Source organism: Scomber scombrus, chromosome 10 (assembly GCF_963691925.1).
Source record: "Scomber scombrus chromosome 10, fScoSco1.1, whole genome shotgun sequence".
Lineage (NCBI taxonomy): Eukaryota > Metazoa > Chordata > Actinopteri > Scombriformes > Scombridae > Scomber > Scomber scombrus.
The window spans coordinates 14,139,228-14,160,339 of NC_084979.1; the positions used below are offsets into that span (position 1 = coordinate 14,139,228).

Here is a 21,112-nt window from a genome sequence, read left to right on the forward strand (position 1 = left end):
AGCAGGTTATGTAATAGGTGGTGTCTGATGTTGTGTGACGTATTTTGATGAAGAGCTCTGGATCAGGATATCTGTGGAGATGATCTCAGTTTATTCTCACAACATAAGTAAATAACAAAATCCTACCATCAAGTGATGTTTGACTTGAGCTCTTCTCCCATGGAGTAAAGTAACAACAGGGGCAACACATTTAATCACAGAAAACGTACCTGACAACTGAAATAATTTAGAAAAAAAAGAATCCTCTGGTCAATTGAGCTGTGTAACTTGAGCTTCCGGCACAAATTAAATGTCAGAATACTGCACAATAAGTTTAAGCTGATACATTTATAATTTAACATAAACACCACAATGTTGTGCACGCAAAACTTTCAAGTGCCAGAAACCAGAAACTCAAAGATTTTTTTTACCTGCATGTCCCTTTAGGGGCTCCATGGAAATGTCTCAATCAACGTAAAATAAAAAAGAAGCAAAAACAGAATATGTAAAAAAGATGTCTTTAACCCAGTTGAATACACAGAGTGAAGTTATATTGAAAACACAGCTGACAGGATGGATTTGGCTGAAATTAACTTATTCAGAAGAGTGAAACCTGGTGACATTTGGTCCAAATGATCGAGCAGGATCAGGATTTGAGGATCCCTCATCAGGAAAATGCACTCAAGGTTACATAGTAATAAACATTTTTCCCCCTTTTTGCACATTATGTCACCCACAATATGTTTGAAAAGTATGTGACCATATTATACGAATATACATAAAAATGTTATTTCTCATAGGAAAGCATCAAAATAAATTTTAGACTTATTTGTCAATAGGATAACATTAATAATCAGGGACAGACATTAGTGTTTTAAAAGATGACATCCCCCCCCCCCCCTTTTTAAAAAAATCTCTTATTGGGATCTTTAAATAAAATGTGTGGTAGGTAACAGTTGGTGAAGCTAATGTTGTTGATTCATTCCAAGAGGAATAAAAAAAGAAATGTCAAAGCCAGGTAAACTTCAATAGGTTACTGCTGAATTATTCAACAAGTCCAAGAGTTTACAGCCAGCTAGCGCCTCAACCTGCATGCTGATGAGAGCAAATATTCTCATTTGCATGTTAATACAAATAAGGGATTGTGGAAATCCATTCAAAATCCATGTGAACCTCATGGTGGTGCCAGAGGACAAGTCAGGGGAACACAAAGGTCATTAGCATTCATCACCATGGAGCCATAAATATCTGTTTAAAATGTTGGACTAATCCATCTTTTTAGATTGTGAAATATTTAAGAGAAGTGAAAAATTTGACCTGCTGGTGGCTGTAGATGAAAATGTGAAGGATTTGAAGTCAGAGGATCACAAAGTCATTAGAATTCATCCTCTGGCCACCACGGACATACTGTATGTACCAAATTTCAGAGCAACAGTTGTTGAGATATTTCTAGACCAAAGTGGTGGGCCGACTGTCTGGCATTCCCATCTTGAGATTCATATCATTTCCACCGTGGGATAGTGAGAAACGTCTTCTCGATTCCTTTGTATGCCTTAACATGTGAAGAAATTGACAATAAAGCTGACTTTGACTTTGATATCAAGAGCACTGCTAAAAATTGAGACTTAATTTACTGGATTAAATTAAGGAAACAGAAGAACGAGAGAGAAAAAACACTGTAACACTCTTCCCCCTTCTGTTTAACTGATAATAATGTAAAAAGCTGAGGAAGTAAACAGTTAGAGGAGGAGCTGATATTTTTCTTGTTAAAGTGTCACTATTCCAAGGAAAGAGGAAGAAATATGTCACATGTAAAGTGCAAGTACCAAGTGCATTTTTAGTTCCACTTTAATAGCTTAATAGCCAATCGCTTATACTGTATAATGTAGTGTTTCTGTTGTCTTCTATTACATAAACTACAAACAGTCTCTGTGGTTGTATGACCACCAGTCAAATTGCATTCTATATCCATGTCTTTCCAGACTCATATAATATTTGTAGTGAAAACTTTAAAGATATTTAATTAAATCAAAATGTGAAATACGGTCACAGTCTGCCTTTCTGTTCAGTTATGATGTTGAATAATGGCCAGATAAGTGTTTTTGCAGAACATTATTATGTCATAGCTCAACTGACCTTTGACCTTTTTGATCTAAAATATCCTCATTTTGTGAAACTTTGTAATAATGAATTTATGAATTCTTGAATTATGGCCGAAATCATGTTTTGACCGTGACCTTTGACCTTTAATCACCAAAATCTAATCAGTTCATCCTTGAGTCAAAGTGGACGTTTTTGCCAAATTGATTCCCTCAAGGCGTTCCTGAGATAATAAGTTCACAAGAACTCAAAAAAACATGATGCCTCTGGGTGGCGCACAGGCATGAAAATGAGTCTGTCACCTCTAATTTAAACATCCTGCTGCAGCTCTGACCTATCGATCATTACCTTTGGTGGACAATGTGTTTTCAGAATTGGCTCCAAGAACCACTGACACAGCCAAACGAACAACCCATGTTGTTGAAAAAAATGGCTTCCATTAACTTGACTGGTGAATGGTCAGCCCATGCTGTGTAGTGCAGCTCTGCGCTAACTTAATGAATTAAGTGGGCAGGAAGCCAACGGAGGAGAGAGCAGAAACACCCTTCCTTAAGTGTTTCCACAAGCTCGAGTCATGTCAATGTCAGCCAAATCTCAAAACTGGCACAATGGATTAATTCCTGCAGGAAATATATTAAGTGACGGTCACCTGTGTGGCAATCCTCAAGGACAAAACACTGTTAACTGGCCATTTTGGATAGCATCAGCATAAACAGTCGTCACTTTCTACATTTTCCCAGACATGGTTTCCAATGTTACTAATGGTCCTGGGAGAATGACCTCTCCACTGTGTCCCATTACTTTAAGCCGCAGATATAATTAGATTTAAGGAAACCTCATAAAATTGTGTTTTTATGCTTTAAATGTTTTCAGAACAAACCGTATAAAGTCCCCCATGTTCTGTAAACAATGTATGAGAACTAACTCCCCTCATAAGAGTTCAGTGTTGTTGCAGTGTAATGAAAAGTCTGTCCGACCTGATATTTCTGTATCATACGCTTCTGCATTGCCCAATTCATCAACCAGACCAACAGAGACCATTCAAGATCCATAAATCCAACATAATACCACTTATATATGACTTCCCAAATAAGCGCTTGCCCTCTGTGACAGTCAAATGAACAATAATCACTTGTGGATAAGAGAAAATTAAATGTCAGCATGGTGAAATTTCTCCTTCCTCACCTTTTCCAACCACCACAGTAATTAATCTTATTTCAGTTTAGCCCATCATCTCTGAGGCAGGCCCATTAAGACTCAATGGATCTTGAGAAAATATTGTAAACAGCTTAAAGGACCCAGGTAGCGCCATTGTTGATGTAAAGCAGCTTGTCCTGGGAGCCTCATGGGGTTCAGTGGGTTTATAACTTTCGTCGTTGGTATGCATTTGGCTGGTAGCTAAGCCGGGCAAATGGGAGCCAAAAACATCAGGGGTCAAAGGAGAAGTGAGGCTCAGGTTTCAAGGAGGAAGGATGTCATGTGATGATGCTTCATGCATCCTGACCGTGATGAAGGAGATGATGTTGAATAATTTGGGTGACACGTTGATACCGCCTGAAAAATGTTGCAACTGTGAGGTTAGGCAAGAATAAAAAAAGTTTTGATAAATAAACAACAAAGACATCACAAGAATGAATCCATGATACAAGGATCATAAGGTGGTGTATGTATTCAAGGGAATAGAGCACTGACAGAAAAATGATTGTCATTTTATTTACTATATTTAAATTAGATGGTCCCATGTAGACAAGTTTCTTTCATACAAATATGAATACTGCCAAACTTATACTTTAAATACACGGAAAACTTATTTTAATGCTTAAGTCAAACATTACAGAAATCATTTAAATTGATTATTATTTTAATAAGTTTGTAAAATAATAATATAGAAACTATTTCTAACGTCACTTTTTTTTTTTGACGTCACTCTTTGAACCAGCTCGGATGTGAACTCAAAGTAATCTGCTGTTTTCTATGAGACAAAAATGTAACATTTACCATCTTTCAAGCCTTAATTTACAGTACATCCATTACCCAAAGTGAGTTTTTTTTTTCTTTCTAGAACACGTATAAAGAACTGATATGAAGATGAAGGTATTTTCCCCCATAAACAAAATACTTCAATACTCAGTGGAGCAAAATAGGTGCTGAATATTAATTTCAGTTGTGAACTCAGAATGTGAATGAATGCAAACTGTTCATGATAAATAAAGCTGCTTATTAAAAGAAGTTATTTGGCATTTTAAAGTTTGATATATCACACATCAGGGAATCCACAAAATAACTAATCCCCAAATACGCTTGTGGACAGTCAGGCAGCATCATCTTTATCATCCAGAATGCTGGCATGTGACACAGATGTGCCTGCACCTGCAGAATCTCCAACCCTCTCAGCATGCACTTTCTGTAATGAGGTTCAATGTGAAGCTGAGACAGACCACCACGCCCCTCCTGTCAACCCCTGTCTTCCCATCCACAGAATCAAGCGTCATCATCTATCAGTCCGGGCTCGGCTGGTGCTTTCTTCCTCTATCTGGGTGGAGGGGTCCTCTCCTGGCAGCAGCCTGTGAGGGGCATTATGCGACTGCTCTGCCTCTGCTTGACACTTGGAGCAGCAGCAGAGTGCGGTGGAGAGGCGTTTGCGGATTGGCTGAGTAAAAAACACAAACATGATGCAGTTGGCAGCTCCCTGTAAGGTGTTCCCAATTCCCTGTTGGGTCAAAAGAAAAGTCATTAAGGGAAGTGTAGCGACAGATTTGATTATAAGTGACCGATAATGTAACTGATTATTATGTTCTTGACATTGGAATAAAATGCCTCTTAATGAGTTGAGAATGTAAGAAATGATATTTTATGTTTGACTTTTTTTAATGAATTGTTGCATTATTCTCTCATCAAATAGAAAAATATACACACTCCATTTAGATGTTTTTCAGAATTCATTATGCTAATTTTTAGTTGTTCAAAATGGAGAATACTCTCCAAAATACAGTTTATTCAGGAACTTCTCATGATGAATGAGTGATGATTCACATAATTGATCACAAGTTGTTTAACATGAACTAACGACAACACACATAAACAACCACATGTATGTGCTGTCAGACACACAAAACATGCATGCACACACACGTAAAATCTAAAGGACAAAGGCCGTATTTACAAAAAGAAGAAATGTGGATTACAGGGGATAGACCTCCGAAATAAACATCATCTACACTCACATGTAGAGTCATCAGCACCGGGTGCAGTTTGAATGGGGACTGGGCTAGCACCAGTATGAAGCGCACTGTGCTCCAAATGCGCAGGGTGATGAAGATAATTGGGATGAGTGTCAGCTTCACATCAGCCATGGAGGAAAAGGAGTGTGTTTGAGGCCTGTTGGCCAAGATGGGACGGTATTCCGACAGGGCGGCATGCTGCGTCAGATAATAAACACAAGTGTTTGATTCATGAGAACATGAACCACAAAATCAACATTTCTGAAAAGAGAATGACATGTGTAAGCTATGATAGCAGGTAATGTTTTTTATTTGAGCTCGACTAGAGCTGCAACAATTAGTTAATGGGTTATTCGTTCAACAGACAACTAATCATCAACTATTTTGATTATCAAATAATTATTTTAGTATTAAGGAAAAATGACAAATATATTCTCCCTGCAGCTTCTCAAAAGTGGTGATTTGAAGCTTTTATGTGTCATTCATGATAGTATACTGAATATCTTTTGATTTTAGACTTAATTCAGATAAAAAATGACATCTGAAGACATCACCATGAGCTCTAACACATTATAACAGGCGCATATCTGTCATTTTATGAAACAAAACTATTATTTAATGAACTCAGAAAATAATCTGCAGATTAATCAGTAATGCAAATAATCATTAGTTGCAGCCCTAAACCAGACATGATGCTGTGGGATAAAAACATGTTATACTGTACAATTGAATAAAATATGTCGTTTTTTGGGTCCCTTTTGTTTTAATACAGTACTTGTTAGCTGGATGTCTCTAACTTCAGATTTCAATTTTAATCGAATTTGGAGGCTGTGGGCTAACAAACAACTTTTTAATGCAGATTCAGGACTGTTTTTTCAGAAGATTTCTTAACATTATGAGACTATTTTTCTCTGAAAAAAACCCAACCTACCTACAAAGATGATGATTCAAAAATTTGGGAAATGGAAATTTTATATTTCTGTCCATTAGACCAACACAATTGGAGAGTTGTATGCTGTCTGTTTGTCTATGTGTTAAATAATGTTGTGAGGTTAGTTTTTTTTGGTGAGGAAATCTTTAAAATGCATATTTCCACTCTTGATGCCTTTGCCAATGGTGTTGTAGGAGCTAACGTGTTTGGTAAAAACAAGGTTTGGTCCTCACCGCTGTGTGAATGTGCCTCTTGATCAGGATGTATAGGATGGGGAGGATAAGGTAAGCCAGGAACTCCCAGATCTTTCCAGTCACGAGCATCCACAGGACTCGGTCAGTAGCAGAAACCCTGATCCAGCACCAGCCCACTGACACCTCTGACGCATCGTAGCCAATCTTGCCCAGTGACACGGCTGCAATAGTGATGACCAGAGGAACACCCCAGCTAGGGAAAAAGGGATTAGAGGAATAAGCATAACTTCCTCAAAAGGTCAACATCCTATTTTTAAATACTTCTACGAACTTTGTATGTTTGGTGGGTTCAATACCAACAAAACATGTGACACCATGTGATAGATTATCTTGTGCTTAAGGCTTGTTGGTGTTGCATAGTGCACACTGCAAAGTCACGGCTGTTGCTTTAGCTCTGTACATCATAAAAACCACAAAATGACGTCCGCACTTTGAGAGGAAGTATCTCCTCCTGAAACATCACCTCTGTTCCTAAAACAATACCTGGCTGATCATTATAAATAACACTCTCCTTAAGGCCTCATTGTTTGTGTGTTAGGTACACAAGCCTCTATGAATGGCTCTGTTGTGCCATCTTCAACTCAATGGAGCATTTGAGAATTCAGAGTAACAAAATTAGAATGACAACCACAGACACTGGGGCGAGGCGTACCCAGGGGCGAAAATGTTCTGGTGTCCAAAAATAGCTCAATTATACAGCGCTAGACCAGAGGGAACCGACTCCCTCTTTACATCTTCACAATCAACATGCACAGCTCATTACTGTAACGAAGGAAAACTGACACAAAGGATGAAACATGGGTGCTGATTATGAGCTTTCAAGGTGAAGTCTAGATTTATTAAAAAGAGATGCTTTCCAAACCTGTTAACAACCTTTAAAAAAGATACCCATTAAAGTGTATAATCATGTTTAATTAGGTCCAAAACAGTTTGGGAATTATGATTTTTAAAAACATTTTGCAAAATTGTACCTAAAAGACAGACAGACATGATATCATTAGGCAGAATTTCAATCATCAAATCTAAAACTTTTTGGATGATCTAAACTAAAATTGCTTTTGTTAACGTGTATATGTCTGCTCACTTAAAAGCATTTGTGATAACTGACATAAACTGATCTTCCTGTTTCAGAGATGTTATCAAGCGTACACCTGCTGTGGAACAAATGTGAGAGCAACTTGAAAATGTGATGCCAAAAATAAATGTTATATGTTCTCTCTGTATTTGAGTTAGAAAATATCTGCTCATCTACAGTCCCCTTTCGATGATCATTGGAAGGACAGACTGTAGTGACAATTATGTTTTCTAGGCACAAATCCTGCAGATGGAGATTCCCTACAGACTTGAACAACTCATGGGACACTGTGATAGCAGCCCAGTGGTGAGTGATTGTACTGGGATGTGGTTATTTTTTTAGATTCACAGCTGTAACAATCAAATGACTCATTTGGATGAATATAGTATCTAAAATGAAATTTTGTAGACAAATGAACATCACTTGATATTTGTAGTCTAGAAGCTGGTCTGGAGCCAGAAGTTATAAGGCCACCTGCCATACTGGAGGTTCATTTGTTTGTTTATCTGTCCGTCACATCTTTTAATTTTATTATGTGGATCTTATTCAGTCTTATGTGTGTGATGTGATGTATTGATGTTTAGTAGTTTCTGCAACAGTCTTTTCTATAAATACCAGGATTTCTTTCATGTCAGTCGGACAGACCCAATAAATTGTTTTTAATCTGGGAAAATCCCTGATGACTTGTTGCCATGGAACTATGGCTGTTAACACAGTTCGATAGCCTGCCCTGGGATGGCTAGTAAGACTTAAAATGAGTCTTTGTGTTTTTTGTGTTTTTCTGAGAAGCAAGCTAGAACTCTTTGGGTGTTTTACACATAACATAAGAGGAAAATATCCTGTTTTAAGATGCGAGACAGGTGGCAGATGTTAAAAACACAATTCAAATGTAGTTTTAGAGTAGATTTTCTTTAATAGTTGGCAGTGTAGCAGGCAGTCATATCCCAAGCAGCATGAGCACTCATGTTGCAGTAACTGAAGTTAGCATTTTAACCAACTAGTCCCAGTCCCGTCTGGCCTGTACTTTCTCGTAATACCACTTTGTTACTCAAGGGAGACAGTGAGTCACTGTAGGGTCCAGTCTGTCCAACATGAGAGGAACAAAAGGTGTACAATTCATGAGAAATGATGCTGTGTTTTAGGAAACTGCTGTTTTACCATCAGCAAGTTCTGTGGCATTTTATGGTTTACCAAGAAATGTGTAACTATTTAGCTGTAACTTGGAATTATGTTGTAACTCTGTGCAACAACTGTCTGATGTGTGCAGCTCTTTGGTAATTTACTACTGGCTCTAATGTATAGTCAGTGAGTGATAATGACGATGGGGTTATGCGTTTGGGGGATGCATTTTGTTTGGATCAGGTAAAGGACCAGAGTGTTTTAAGATTTAGGGGAATATATTATTTAACAGCTAAATATATATATATATTTATTTTATTTTTAATTTTTTTATTAATGTATAATCTAATGAATATAAGTTGTGTTTTCATTACCTTAGAATGAACCCTTTATATCTACTTAAGAAGCAGGCATGGATGTATGCCTGCTGGATAGCAAATCAAAAATGGCACCCAAACAGTTCAGTTAGAATTGCTCGGCTGGCGCATATGCAAAAAAAAAAGATCATAGCTTTTGGGTTTGCTTCTGTTGTGTGAACCATTGAATATGTGCAGTAGTGTTTCCCTGGCGGGCCACGTCCTCGCTCATAGACTTTACATTGTAATGCGATACAGGTTTTCTCACTTTTCTAATTATACAAATATAAAACCCCCATGGATAAAAAATCCATCATAGATGATAGATTATTTAACCTTATATACATCCATGGATGTATTATAAGAACCGAATAGGGCTGCATTGCTCAGCCTTGCAGACAATTTTCCCGGTGGCCACTCACAGTATTGCAGCAAAAAATCCCCCTCCAGCCCAAAAAACCTTTTCCCCATAGGCCACCACCTCTGTAGAACTGTTGACAGGATACCTCTAATTACAAACAAGGTCAGTTGTGAGTCTTTCTGTTGTAACTGTGTAATTGACATAATATGTAGATGTCTGCCAGTCCACTAGGTGGCGTTGGCTAGAGTTGTTACCTGTTGGGGAGTCCGACAGAGGATAGAAGAAGTATAGTTTATACTGAAGACTGTGAAGAAATGTGGTGACTGAGAGAGATTAAAATGTGTTCGTCAAGAATAAAATAAACCCCCATTGTTCAGCAAGAAGCCTCCCGTTGAGTTACTACATAAATGGCGACGAAGATAAAGTTTCAGCGGATGCCTCGCGGGAATCAAGACGAATGAGTAAGACTCCCTGCTAAGTTGCTAAGTTAGCATACCACCCGGACTTTGTAACCAAGAAAAAAGTTTGAAAAAAAAAGAAAAATCATGGCGGCGGCTATGGTAGGAAGCACCGCTCCTTTTGATTGCCAAACCCAGTCATGGGAGGAATATTGTGAAGTGCTCCACCATTTTTTTGAAGCTAATGAGATCGACGATGCAAGTCGACAGAAAGCTATATTACTTAGTTCAGTGGGCAGTCAGACGTACAGCCTCATGAGGAACTTAGTCAGTCCCGCCAAGCCAGGAGACAAGACATTTGATGAACTGGTCAAGTTATTAAAGGAACATTTCAACCCTAAACCCAGCGAGATTGTGCAGCGTTTCAAGTTTAATTCCAGAAACAGGAAGAATGGAGAAACAGTCATGGAATATGTTGCTGTGCTAAGGAAATTATCGCAAGACTGCAACTACGGAGACAAGTTGTCTGAGATGATAAGGGACAGACTGGTCTGCGGTATAGGAGATGACCGCATACAGCGCCGACTGTTGTCAGAGCCGGACTTGACATTCGACAAGGCACTGAAGCTGGCACAGGCAATTGAGACAGCCAGCAAAGATGTGAAGGACTTACACTCTCTGGAGTTTGCACCGCCACACTTGAGGGCACCTCAAACAGTGCACAAAATGTCAGCAAAGCAGACCCCCAGTAGGCAGCAGCACCAGCATAAGGTTTGCTACAGGTGTGGAGGGGAGCAGCACAGGGCTGGGGACTGTAGGTTCATTAAAGAAACCTGTCACAAGTGTGGTAAAGTTGGCCATATTCAGAAAGTGTGTAGGTTCAAAGGCCCAGCCAGTAATTCAAAGGCTAGAGGGGGTGGAGTTCACTCAGGAAAGCAGGGGAGAACACAGGGAGCAAATTATGTCAGACAGGGGAAAGATGAAAAAGATGGCGTTGATACAGATGAAGTCATGTTCACACTGTACAAAATAGATGAACTTGATGTACCAGCAGAAGAGCCATTTGTAGAGACATTGTCAGTTAATGAGACAGACACACAGTTTGAGATGGACTCAGGGTGTGGGGTAACAGTAATAAACCACTTGGTGTTCAAAACCTTAGGGGGGAAGGAGGCACCAAAGTTACGCCCATGTCGAGTGAGACTCAGAACATACACAGGCCATAGAGTAAAAGTCTTGGGAGCAGCTGTGGTTAAGGTGCAGCACAAAGGGCTAGTACAAGACTTACCTGTGGTAGTTGTAGCGGGTTCAGGCCCCAGTCTGGTAGGCAGGTACTGGATTAGGAGGCTAGGTTTACAGTGGAGATCAGAACCCCAGGTCCATCACATCCAGGAAGAGACCTCAGAGGAGGTACAGGGGAGACCAGAATCCCAAATCCACCATCTGGGAGAAGTGACATTGGAGGAGGTACTGGGGGAGTATGGGGAGGTTTTCAAAGATGAACTCGGGAGATTCAAAGGCCCCCCAGCCAAAATATATGTGGACAAAGAAGCAGCCCCCAGGTTTTTTAAAGCCCGGCCCGTTCCATATGCTATGAGAGGAAGAGTTGAGGAGGAGCTCAACCGTCTCCTCACCCAAGGGATCATTGAACCTGTTAAACATGCTGAGTGGGCAGCGCCTGTGGTCCCAGTGCTGAAACCCGATGACACCGCAAGACTGTGCGGAGATTACAAACTGACGGTAAATCAGATCTCAAAGCTTGAACAGTACCCGATTCCCAGAATTGAGGACTTGTTTGCCACGCTTTCAGGTGGACAGAAATTCACAAAATTAGATCTGAGTCACGCTTATCACCAGATTCCCTTGGAAGAGGAAGCAAAGAAGTACGTGACCATAAATACCCATAAAGGTTTGTTCACATACAGAGTGCTACCTTTTGGAGTTTCATCAAGCCCAGCGATATTCCAACGGACCATGGAGGGACTGCTGCAGGGCATTCCTCGTGTGACCATCTTCCTGGATGACATCCTCCTCACAGGGAAAGACGACCAAGAGCACCTGCAGACTCTGGCCATGGTGCTGAAACGGCTACAGGAAGCCGGTCTCAGACTAAAGAGGGCCAAGTGCTTATTCATGAATGAGGAAGTGATGTTTCTGGGTCATAAAGTGGATGCAACAGGGCTGCACCCAGTCCATGAGAAGGTGCGAGCAATCAAAGAGGCACCCACACCTTCAAATGTAACAGAGTTGAAGGCATACTTAGGACTGTTAAACTATTATAACAAGTTTCTGCCAAATCTGTCAACTGTCCTTGCCCCAGTGCACAAACTGTTACAAAAAGAGACAAAATGGCAGTGGGGAGAGGCACAACAAGCTGCTTTTGAAAGATCAAAAGAAATGATGCAGTCTGCTGAAGTGCTTGTTCATTACGACCCAGAGAAAGACATTGTGCTGTCATGTGACGCATCACCCTATGGAGTAGGTGCCGTACTGTCCCATCACATGCCAGATGGAACGGAGAGACCCATAGGATTCACCTCACGAACATTGAACGCAGCTGAGAAGAACTATTCACAACTAGATAAGGAAGGACTAGCAGTGATGTTTGGAATAAAACGTTTCCATAAGTACATTTATGGACGGAAATTCACAATAGTGACAGATCACAAGCCCTTGTTGTCACTTTTCAGTGAGATGCGAGCCGTACCACAGATGGCCTCACCCAGAATCCAACGATGGGCGGTAACCTTGAGAGCCTATGAATATACAATAGTGTATAAAGAAGGGAAGTATCACTGCAATGCAGATGCCCTGAGCCGCCTTCCTTTACCGGAGGAACCGGAAGTTGAGAGGCTGGAAGAGAGGGTTCTCATGCTGGAGAGCTCTGACATCACGCTGGTGACAGCTGATCAAGTAAAAGCATGGACAGACAAAGATCCAGTACTCCTGAGGGTGCGGGAGATGGTACAAAATGGCTGGTCAGCAAAATTAAAAGGGGAGGAGTTTGCCCCATATGAGGTGAGGAAACATGAACTCAGTATCCAGAATGGATGTGTGTTATGGGGCTGGAGAGTGATTGTGCCAAAACCAGGCCGAGAAAACGTTATGAGACAGCTTCATCAGTGCCACCCAGGAGTGTCCAGAATGAAAGCACTGGCTAGGAGTTATGTGTGGTGGCCAAAGTTGGACAAGGAGTTGGAGGATATGGTCAAGGGCTGTACAACATGTCAAGAGCACCGTAATATCCCTGCACCAGCTCCATTACACCCCTGGGAGTGGCCGGACAAACCGTGGAGCCGTCTCCATGTAGATTATGCCGGACCGTTTATGGAAAAAATGTTTTTTGTGCTCATTGATGCACATTCAAAATGGATGGACGTGTATCCAGTGAACTGCCACTTCAGCCACTACAATTGAGTGTCTGCGTACCAGTTTCAGTAATCATGGACTGCCTGAGTTGTTGGTGTCTGATAATGGCACCTGTTTCACCAGCACAGAGTTCAAAGACTTTCTGAGTAAAAATGGTATCCGTCATGTGACCTCTGCACCCTACCACGCTGCCAGTAACGGGTTAGCAGAGAGAGGGGTACAAACATTCAAGAGAATGATGAAAAAATGTCCAGAGGGCACACTCACAGCTAAGGTAGCCAGAGTGTTATTTAGCTACAGAGTTACTCCTCACACCACTACAGGCCTATCCCCAGCAGAGTTGCTTCTAGGAAGGAAGCTACGTTGCACACTCGATTCAATCCATCCAGACCTGAGCAGGAAAGTGAAGGAAAGACAAGAAAGACAGATAAATGATCACAACAAAAGGGCGAAAGAACGCTGGTTCAAAACAGGAGACTCAGTGCTGACCCAGAACTTCAGTCTAGGGCCCAAGTGGATCCCGGGAATTATTGAGTCGGTGACAGGACCGGTGTCCTATAAAGTGATGCTGGGGGATGGGAGAGTAGTGAGGAGACATGTGGATCAGATTCACACTCGCCACCAGAGACCACAAGAATGTAACAACAACCAACAAGCTGCTGCTAGTCAGCTAAGTCAGGCCAACGAAAAAAACGAAGCATGGCTGGAAGCTGAGCAGGTGGTACTCAGGGGTGACAAGTTGGAGGAGCCAGCAGCTACAGAAGCTGTTGAAAGCTCAGAGACTGAACAGAAAACTCTTACAAATACAACTCCAGTAAGGAGACAGTCAAGAAGGGAAACTAAGTTGCCCAGTTACCTTAAAGACTTTCAGTTGCATTAAGAGAGACTGATTACCACTGTTGTGGGCAATTGGACAGAGTTAAATAGTTATAATGTTCCTGTGATATGTATAGAAAATGCTTAAGGGGGAAGGGATGTTGTAACTGTGTAATTGACATAATATGTAGATGTCTGCCAGTCCACTAGGTGGCGTTGGCTAGAGTTGTTACCTGTTGGGGAGTCCGACAGAGGATAGAAGAAGTATAGTTTATACTGAAGACTGTGAAGAAATGTGGTGACTGAGAGAGATTAAAATGTGTTCGTCAAGAATAAAATAAACCCCCATTGTTCAGCAAGAAGCCTCCCGTTGAGTTACTACACTTTCTATTGTGAATTTTTTATCCATGGAGGGTTATATATTTGAAAAAACTATTTCAAAAAAAAAATCCATGACGATGGTCATCACAATGAAATATCTATGGGCTGAGCAGGAACTTCTGGGAAACACTACTGCACATATTATTATGGTTTATTTAATAGGGACAGATGCAATATACATAGGCTAGAACAACTGTCTGATGCAAATATGTCAGTGTTTATAGCTAATATTCAGTGGGCAACACAATGCAGAGGCAAACCTGTCTGGTACCCAGCTCTTAATATAGCCTACATCCATTACGGGTCCTCTTCTATGGAGCCCACCATGTTTCTACTGTAGCCCAAAACGGACAAACCAAACATTGGTTGTAATAAGGGGCCTTTTGCGTTTTTCGCGAGTTTCGCGGCCACCGTAGGATCCCCTACACCCCTGAAAGGGAAGGGGGTGTATTCAGTTGGTTACAATCTGCAACCTTACCGCTAGATGCCACTATAATCCTTCACACCGGCTCGCACCCCAAAAACAAAAGTGCAGCCACGACAAGCCACGCGCTTACCTGACCATGTGGAAAAACAACACCAAGCTGTCAGCGACCCTCTGGTTGGACCTCACTATGAAGACGTAAAGATAAATGGCGATGGCCACAGTCCAGAAAAAAGAGCTGGTGTTGGCGAAAGTTGATATCGCTCCTTGAATGATGCAGTCATTTGAATCACCCTTAAAAGCACTCCAGACCCCGTAAGCGTAGGATACCGCGGAGAGCCAGTCAGACACGGAGAGGAAGACCAGCAGCTTCCGCGGAGTCGTCCTCAAATCTGACCAACAAATGTAGGTGAGGATGATGAGCGAGGAGCCCAGGAAGGACAGCGCGCACGAGCACAAAATGATCACCTGCTCAGACAGGTACACAACTGTCTCATTTCCGATCGCCATCATGTGATTGGACATGAGACACTACACTATCGCTCCATATTTACGACTCTCAAACACTTCCACAAGAGTTTAGACATTACTGAAGTCTCTCCGCATGAACTTTCTCTTTAAGTCGAGCGACATTGAGTGCAGAGTCGACTGGGGAAGTGAGACCTAACAAACAGCTTCCACTGAAGCCACACAAAACTTTTCTCCCAGTGTTTAACCCCTCCCTCCCCGCCTCACTTCTCTGTTGTTGCACCAACCGGAAGCTAAAGCTGCAGTCAGAGTCAGCTGCTGCAATGGCCAGTCTCTATTTTTGGCTCCACTGGTGTTTACTGGTGTTGTGACCCTAGCTATGTGCCCAAAGATTGTCACGGGAGAACAAATAACCTTTTACACGTTTTCCTGTTGGAAAATATTCTTATATTTAAAAAAAATATTGTCACATGAAAAAAATGTAAAACTTTACAACAGCTGGTCCACTCTTTGTTAAAGTTTGACAATATATCAATATTATGTTAAAGATGTTATTTTGAAAAAAATTCTTATAGTGATCATAATAATAAGCTTAATGTAAAGTACCAGTCAGACACAGTTCCTCTTTCAAGTGGATGGGAGGGTGTTTCCAAATGTTTGACTCCTACTGTGTGAACAACTACACCAACTGCTTTACAAAACCCAAGGTAATAACAGGTAAGATATAACTTAAAGTTAAAATAGGAAAGAATCACAACAGAGGATAAAAGGGTACATGAAACCGTAGTTGGGTAAGGTAAAATAAGCTAAACAATACAAGCAATGCACACTTTCCCAACTCCCATTAGAGCTTGAGATGATCAATAAAGCTTAACATATAATTCATAAAGACAACTGGAACCCAGTGGCACGCAAGCACCAGTGACATGAGGTGTTGTTCCAGTTAAAATCCTAAAATCCTTTGAAGAAGAAAGTAAATGGACTGCATTTATACAGCACCCTCCTTGTGCTTTACAGTACATGCCAACATTCACCCATTCACACACACATTCATACACAAAGTTCCAACTTCAGTTCATCATTCACACACTCACACAAACCGATGGCGCAGCCTTTGGGAACAATGTGGGGTTCCTGCACTACCTCCTGAGTCATAGCCACCTCAAAGAAAAAAATGCTTTACTAATGCCAGTGAACAGGGCATTACAGTTGTAGTCATCTCCAAAATATTGTAATTAAAACTGCAACAGACAATAATTTTCCTTGCTGAGGGATATTTTAATTAATTTTTTGATCAATTAATTGATAATCTGCTCAATAAAGAATGTAAAAATCTCCCAAGGTAAAGGCTTCACATTTCTTGTTGTGTCCCACTCATAATCCTAAAACCTCTTAGTATTACATTGATAATTACCAAGAGCTTTTTTAAAAAGCGGGAATATTATGACACAAGATGTGATTTTGATACTCACATCAAATGATGATTTAACAATTATCCAAATCTTCGTAGATACATTTTTTTGTTGATTGTCTGATTGTGTCAGTGCTTAATCACAGTCTTCAAGTAAACATGTTTTAACTATTTCCCCACCGTGTGTTGTATTGCTACCTGGTGAACATACTCATGAAACATTACATTTAAACAGTCGGGGAAACAATGCAGATCAAGCATACAATATATGTTATATTTTTAAAACTCATTTCAAAAACGTTTCAATTTTACGCATTGAACATGTAATGAATTTTTCCTGTGTTGGAAAACCTGAGACAGTCACCGTCAGTGAGCAGGCAGTGTCTCGCCAATCTGGAGCAAAAAAGGAATTGAATGAAATATGAAGAAGAAAAAAAAAGAAATTCAAAAGAAAAACAGTTCATTGGCCGCCCTTGATAAAGTAAACATTTAGGAGAATTTGGAGAAAGGAATAAAATGCTGTTAATTTGTTTAGTGGTCTTGTAATTGCGGTTTACGGAAGAGTTTGAAGAGTGTAAAGATTTAAAGCCATAAAGCAGTGACCTTGTGTGAGAGCAGGATTTTACTGCTCCTGCATTGCTGCAGCACTGAAAATCTGCATCACTTTTTGTGTTTGCAGCAATGCAGTGGCTCCTCGTCTTTTTCCTGCAGTCTGCAGTAAAAATACATCTGCATTGCAATCACAGATGACCAGCAATCACTTTTACGATACGCAGTATTCTACACTCACAATAAATCCACAAAAGATTCTGAGCTCACCATACTTTCAGCTGCACTGCGTTTGCTGTGTGTGTCTCTGAAAACCTAAATTAGTCTGCACCTGGTATCCGAGTCATTTTGGCTCAATCTGCACTCATTAGGTCTGTTGTGTTTCCACGGCATCGTCACTTTTTCAAGGGTCGCAAAGTGGTTTACTCAACACAAGTGTTCCCTCATTACAAAACACGTGTACACTGAAAACAGACAAGGCAAATGAATAAATCAATCTTCCATTAACTTTTAGTTACTCCTTTTTTATTCACAATTATAATTTATGACATGAAGAAATTATTATGCTGCACCTGATAAATTAGTAAATTGCCATATTCACTGTTAATGTATTACCAACAAGAAAAATATATATAATTCATGAAACAAACATAAATTTGTTGAAAACAGCAACATGCATTTACAACTGAAAAGTAAGAAATCTGAAGTTATGGCAAACTAAGCCATATTACTGAATGAAAACGTTTTTAGGATGTCTCAATGAAAAAGTACACTGTAAGTTACAAATTGCTGCAGTGTTTGAACACAACGCATCCTGGGAAGTTGTTTTCAGTCACAAGATGGCAGCAGAGGATCATAAAAGTACAAAACATGCTGCTCTAGTGTGATGCTTTGATCCAACTGTTATATTGTAGAGGCTGTCAACACAAAGGTCATGCCCTCAGTCGATCTATCTTCAGTTAACTCTCTGTGTCAGGTCCTCAGCTCCTGTAATCTGACATTCATTTCTACAGTGTCAGCACACATGTTAAAAACTTACAGTAGCAACAGGATCCATGTTTGCTGCAATGCTGATGAGCGTTTTTCCTCCTCGTCTTGGTTATTTTTCCCTGTGACGGCTCTGATCCCAGGGCCTCTTATTGCGAAGAATTTCTGCGGCAGTAACCTTGCTGATTGCTTCGTTCTCACTCCTCACAACAACCAGCTAAGACACTGCCAGAGAAACACCCACAGCAGCCGTATGCGTCCGCCCATCCCTGACAGGATCCCAGTGGGTATTTGCCACGCACCTCCACCTGTGAATCTGGCACTGCGGACAATCTCACTTTTCACGGCCAGGTTTGTGGAGGTGGTGGTTTGCTGGAAGCCGACGGCCTCACACTAAAAGCCCCCCGGGGTTGGTGTGGTCCTGCGCCAGTGGCCGGAAGCTCTACAGGAGAAACAGGAAATAACGGTTGAATAACAGTTGCTTCATGGTACAAACTGCATTTGACCTGATAAATTTCCACGTAGAATTAAAAATGAATATCTGGATGGATTCACTTTCTTTTTAGAAATCTTGAATTAATAATAAAAGACACGTCCTCCTCTGCCCATCTCAGTTTTATATAACTGCGATGCATTGATGAGTCTACGGCCCGCTGCCCAAAGTGACCCAAATCTCCCAAAAACATTCTTGATACTCTTCTAGGCTTTTTGTGCAGCATCACTTTAAGTGTACACAACTTGGGCAAACACAAACACCCCTGAACTAAGAATAGACTTGCCATGACTCATGATTTTGCAACAAAAAGCTCAGTTTGATTTACCTCTCATCTACTTGTATATGTGTGTGTGTATCTATTCACATGGGTGCCATATAATGCAAAGGCCTGTGTGTGTTTACCTAAAGGGAGATCAAGTAAAATCCTGTCGCTCTCAGTTGCGTTTGCTCGCTGCAGTGCTATTTTGGGCCAGCTGACCATTCCATACTGTCCTCTCCCTGTGGACTCTGCCTTGCTGACAGGACAACACGGATACTAGAGAGTGATCTGCACTCACAAGCAAAAGATGGGGAATTATGAAGGAGAAAGAGGGAGGTCTCGGAGGGATGGAAAATATACAGTTGGATGAATGTCCTCTGTTGAAATCTGCTAGGCTATTTGTAGCACTTCGTGTCTGCTTTTGGTGTATTTTGTGACGCATTTCTGGTTGTATAACTGGAAATTCCTTGCTTATTGGTGGTTGGAGCATTTTGACCCTATCTGATGCCAAAGGAAGAATTTTGAGTCTTCTAAGAAAGATGTTTTTTGATGCTCTGATGCAAATTTTGTCCCAACATGCCTGCTGATACTAGCACTTAATATTTATTTATGTGGCCTCATCTTTCACACAGATACAAGTGATGGCCGCAGACAAACATAGAGACACTTTGTGACCTACTCTTAGCTGCCAAACGGCTGCATCCGTGTCTCATTGTGGCGAGCCAGACGCTGCCTTCGCTGAGCACATGATGACAGGAATTCCTTCCTGCCCAGGGCTTGATGTAATCCCTAATACAGGATTGAGGAATGCCAGTGAAAACAACACCCTGCTTGCTAAATGAATGACTGGCTGCCTCACCGCTTCACACAGCAAACAGCAGCGGCAGCAGGAGCAGTAACGAGCCTCGACTCATAAACCTGTCCGTAAATATGTGTCAGGCCTCAGGCCGGGTTTAGCTTCACTGGCAGATTTTTGTCTTCCTGTTTCTCAACTGTTGGGCAAACAAACAACGGTTGGGGGAAATCGGTTTACAAATATTAGTGTGATTATTTAATAAGCGACAGAGAAGAATATTTAAATTGACTCAAAGGTGATGATTTTCAGGGTGCCAGGTTAAAAGTCGTGTTTAACAAATTTTAACTTAGAATATTTTTGTCAGCTATACTGATATGACATAGATATAGGCTTAAATTGTAATTATTAATGTTAAAATACCTCATTTTCAATTATGAATATGTTCTATAGGTCGTATAAAGTGTGCTGACACAGGAGGAGGTTGGCACAAATACGAATAAGAGCTAAAGAGATGAAATTAGACTATCTAAAAGCTTGAGAATATTATATCCCACAACATTAGCAAAGCTGTATTTGATTTTTGAAGTTGTATCAAGCAGATTCTTAATGATAATAATAGAAGGTGATAAACCTGGTTTACTCTGTCAAAAGCTAAATAGTTTTTTCACATTTACATATGTCCTATATTATATTAAAATCATATTTAATTTATAATACTTAAGTCATTAAGATATTTATTTAAGTAAGTTTGGCTTATATTATAGCTGATAAAGGTGTGATTTTGGTATTTGTATTGATCATCTTAGGTATCTTATTGACACCAGTATTGCACATTGAACTGAACTTTGTGCCTTGTCAAATCAGGTATTAAAAGTGTCTAAATTTTGATAGAAAAAAATAGAAAAACACATTTTTTTAATGTATCAGAGTATCAGAAGTGTCACATATACAGCGTCAAATGTGCACATAGTGTTTGTCTCCAAGTGGCATTTGTTGAAGTAACCATGGGATTGACTCCTTATAAATCCGCAGTTCTTTACATGTTCAACCTACAGGCAACAATACTCCTCAGCAACGCTGTAGATTCAGATCTCCCAAACACACACATACACACTCTGGGCCCACCTACACTTTCCGGATTTGCAGGATCCCTTTGCTGTCAGGCCCGAGCTTCTAAAAACTCACACACTCACTTCACATCTCTGCTCTCCTCTCTGTGCTGTGCATTTCTTTGTTGCTCCAGTGTCAGCTAACAACGCTTTAACGGTCATGCTTCCCTGCTCCAGTCCCATTCCACAAACATAATCACCTTATGGCTAACAATGACATTAGTATTTTACTGTAGAGCCATGTTTCTGAACA

The 21,112-nt window shown here is 40.6% G+C and overlaps 1 protein-coding gene across 1 annotated transcript; it reads right to left on the bottom strand.

Moving 5' to 3' along the window:
- Nucleotides 1-3,792: 3,792 nt before the first annotated feature.
- On the bottom strand, nucleotides 3,793-15,422 carry gpr157 (G protein-coupled receptor 157). Its single transcript, XM_062427425.1, has 4 exons — nucleotides 14,918-15,422; nucleotides 6,465-6,678; nucleotides 5,304-5,498; nucleotides 3,793-4,789 (listed from the first exon to the last, which is right to left on the bottom strand). Exons 1-4 carry the CDS (start codon nucleotides 15,307-15,309, stop codon nucleotides 4,571-4,573), a joined length of 1,020 nt encoding a protein of 339 aa, XP_062283409.1. The 5' UTR covers nucleotides 15,310-15,422; the 3' UTR covers nucleotides 3,793-4,570.
- Nucleotides 15,423-21,112: the final 5,690 nt, after the last annotated feature.

Excerpts from the sequence above, each read along its gene's own strand:
- gpr157 (XM_062427425.1), bottom strand. The coding sequence starts at position 15,309 with ATGTCCAATCACATGATGGCGATCGGAAATGAGACAGTTGTGTACCTG. Across the intron at positions 6,679-14,917 it reads TTGTTTTTCCACATGGTCAG|CTGGGGTGTTCCTCTGGTCA; the intron begins GTAAGCGCGTGG and ends CTTTTTCCCTAG. Across the intron at positions 4,790-5,303 it reads CGGTGCTGATGACTCTACAT|GGAATTGGGAACACCTTACA; the intron begins GTGAGTGTAGAT and ends TTGACCCAACAG.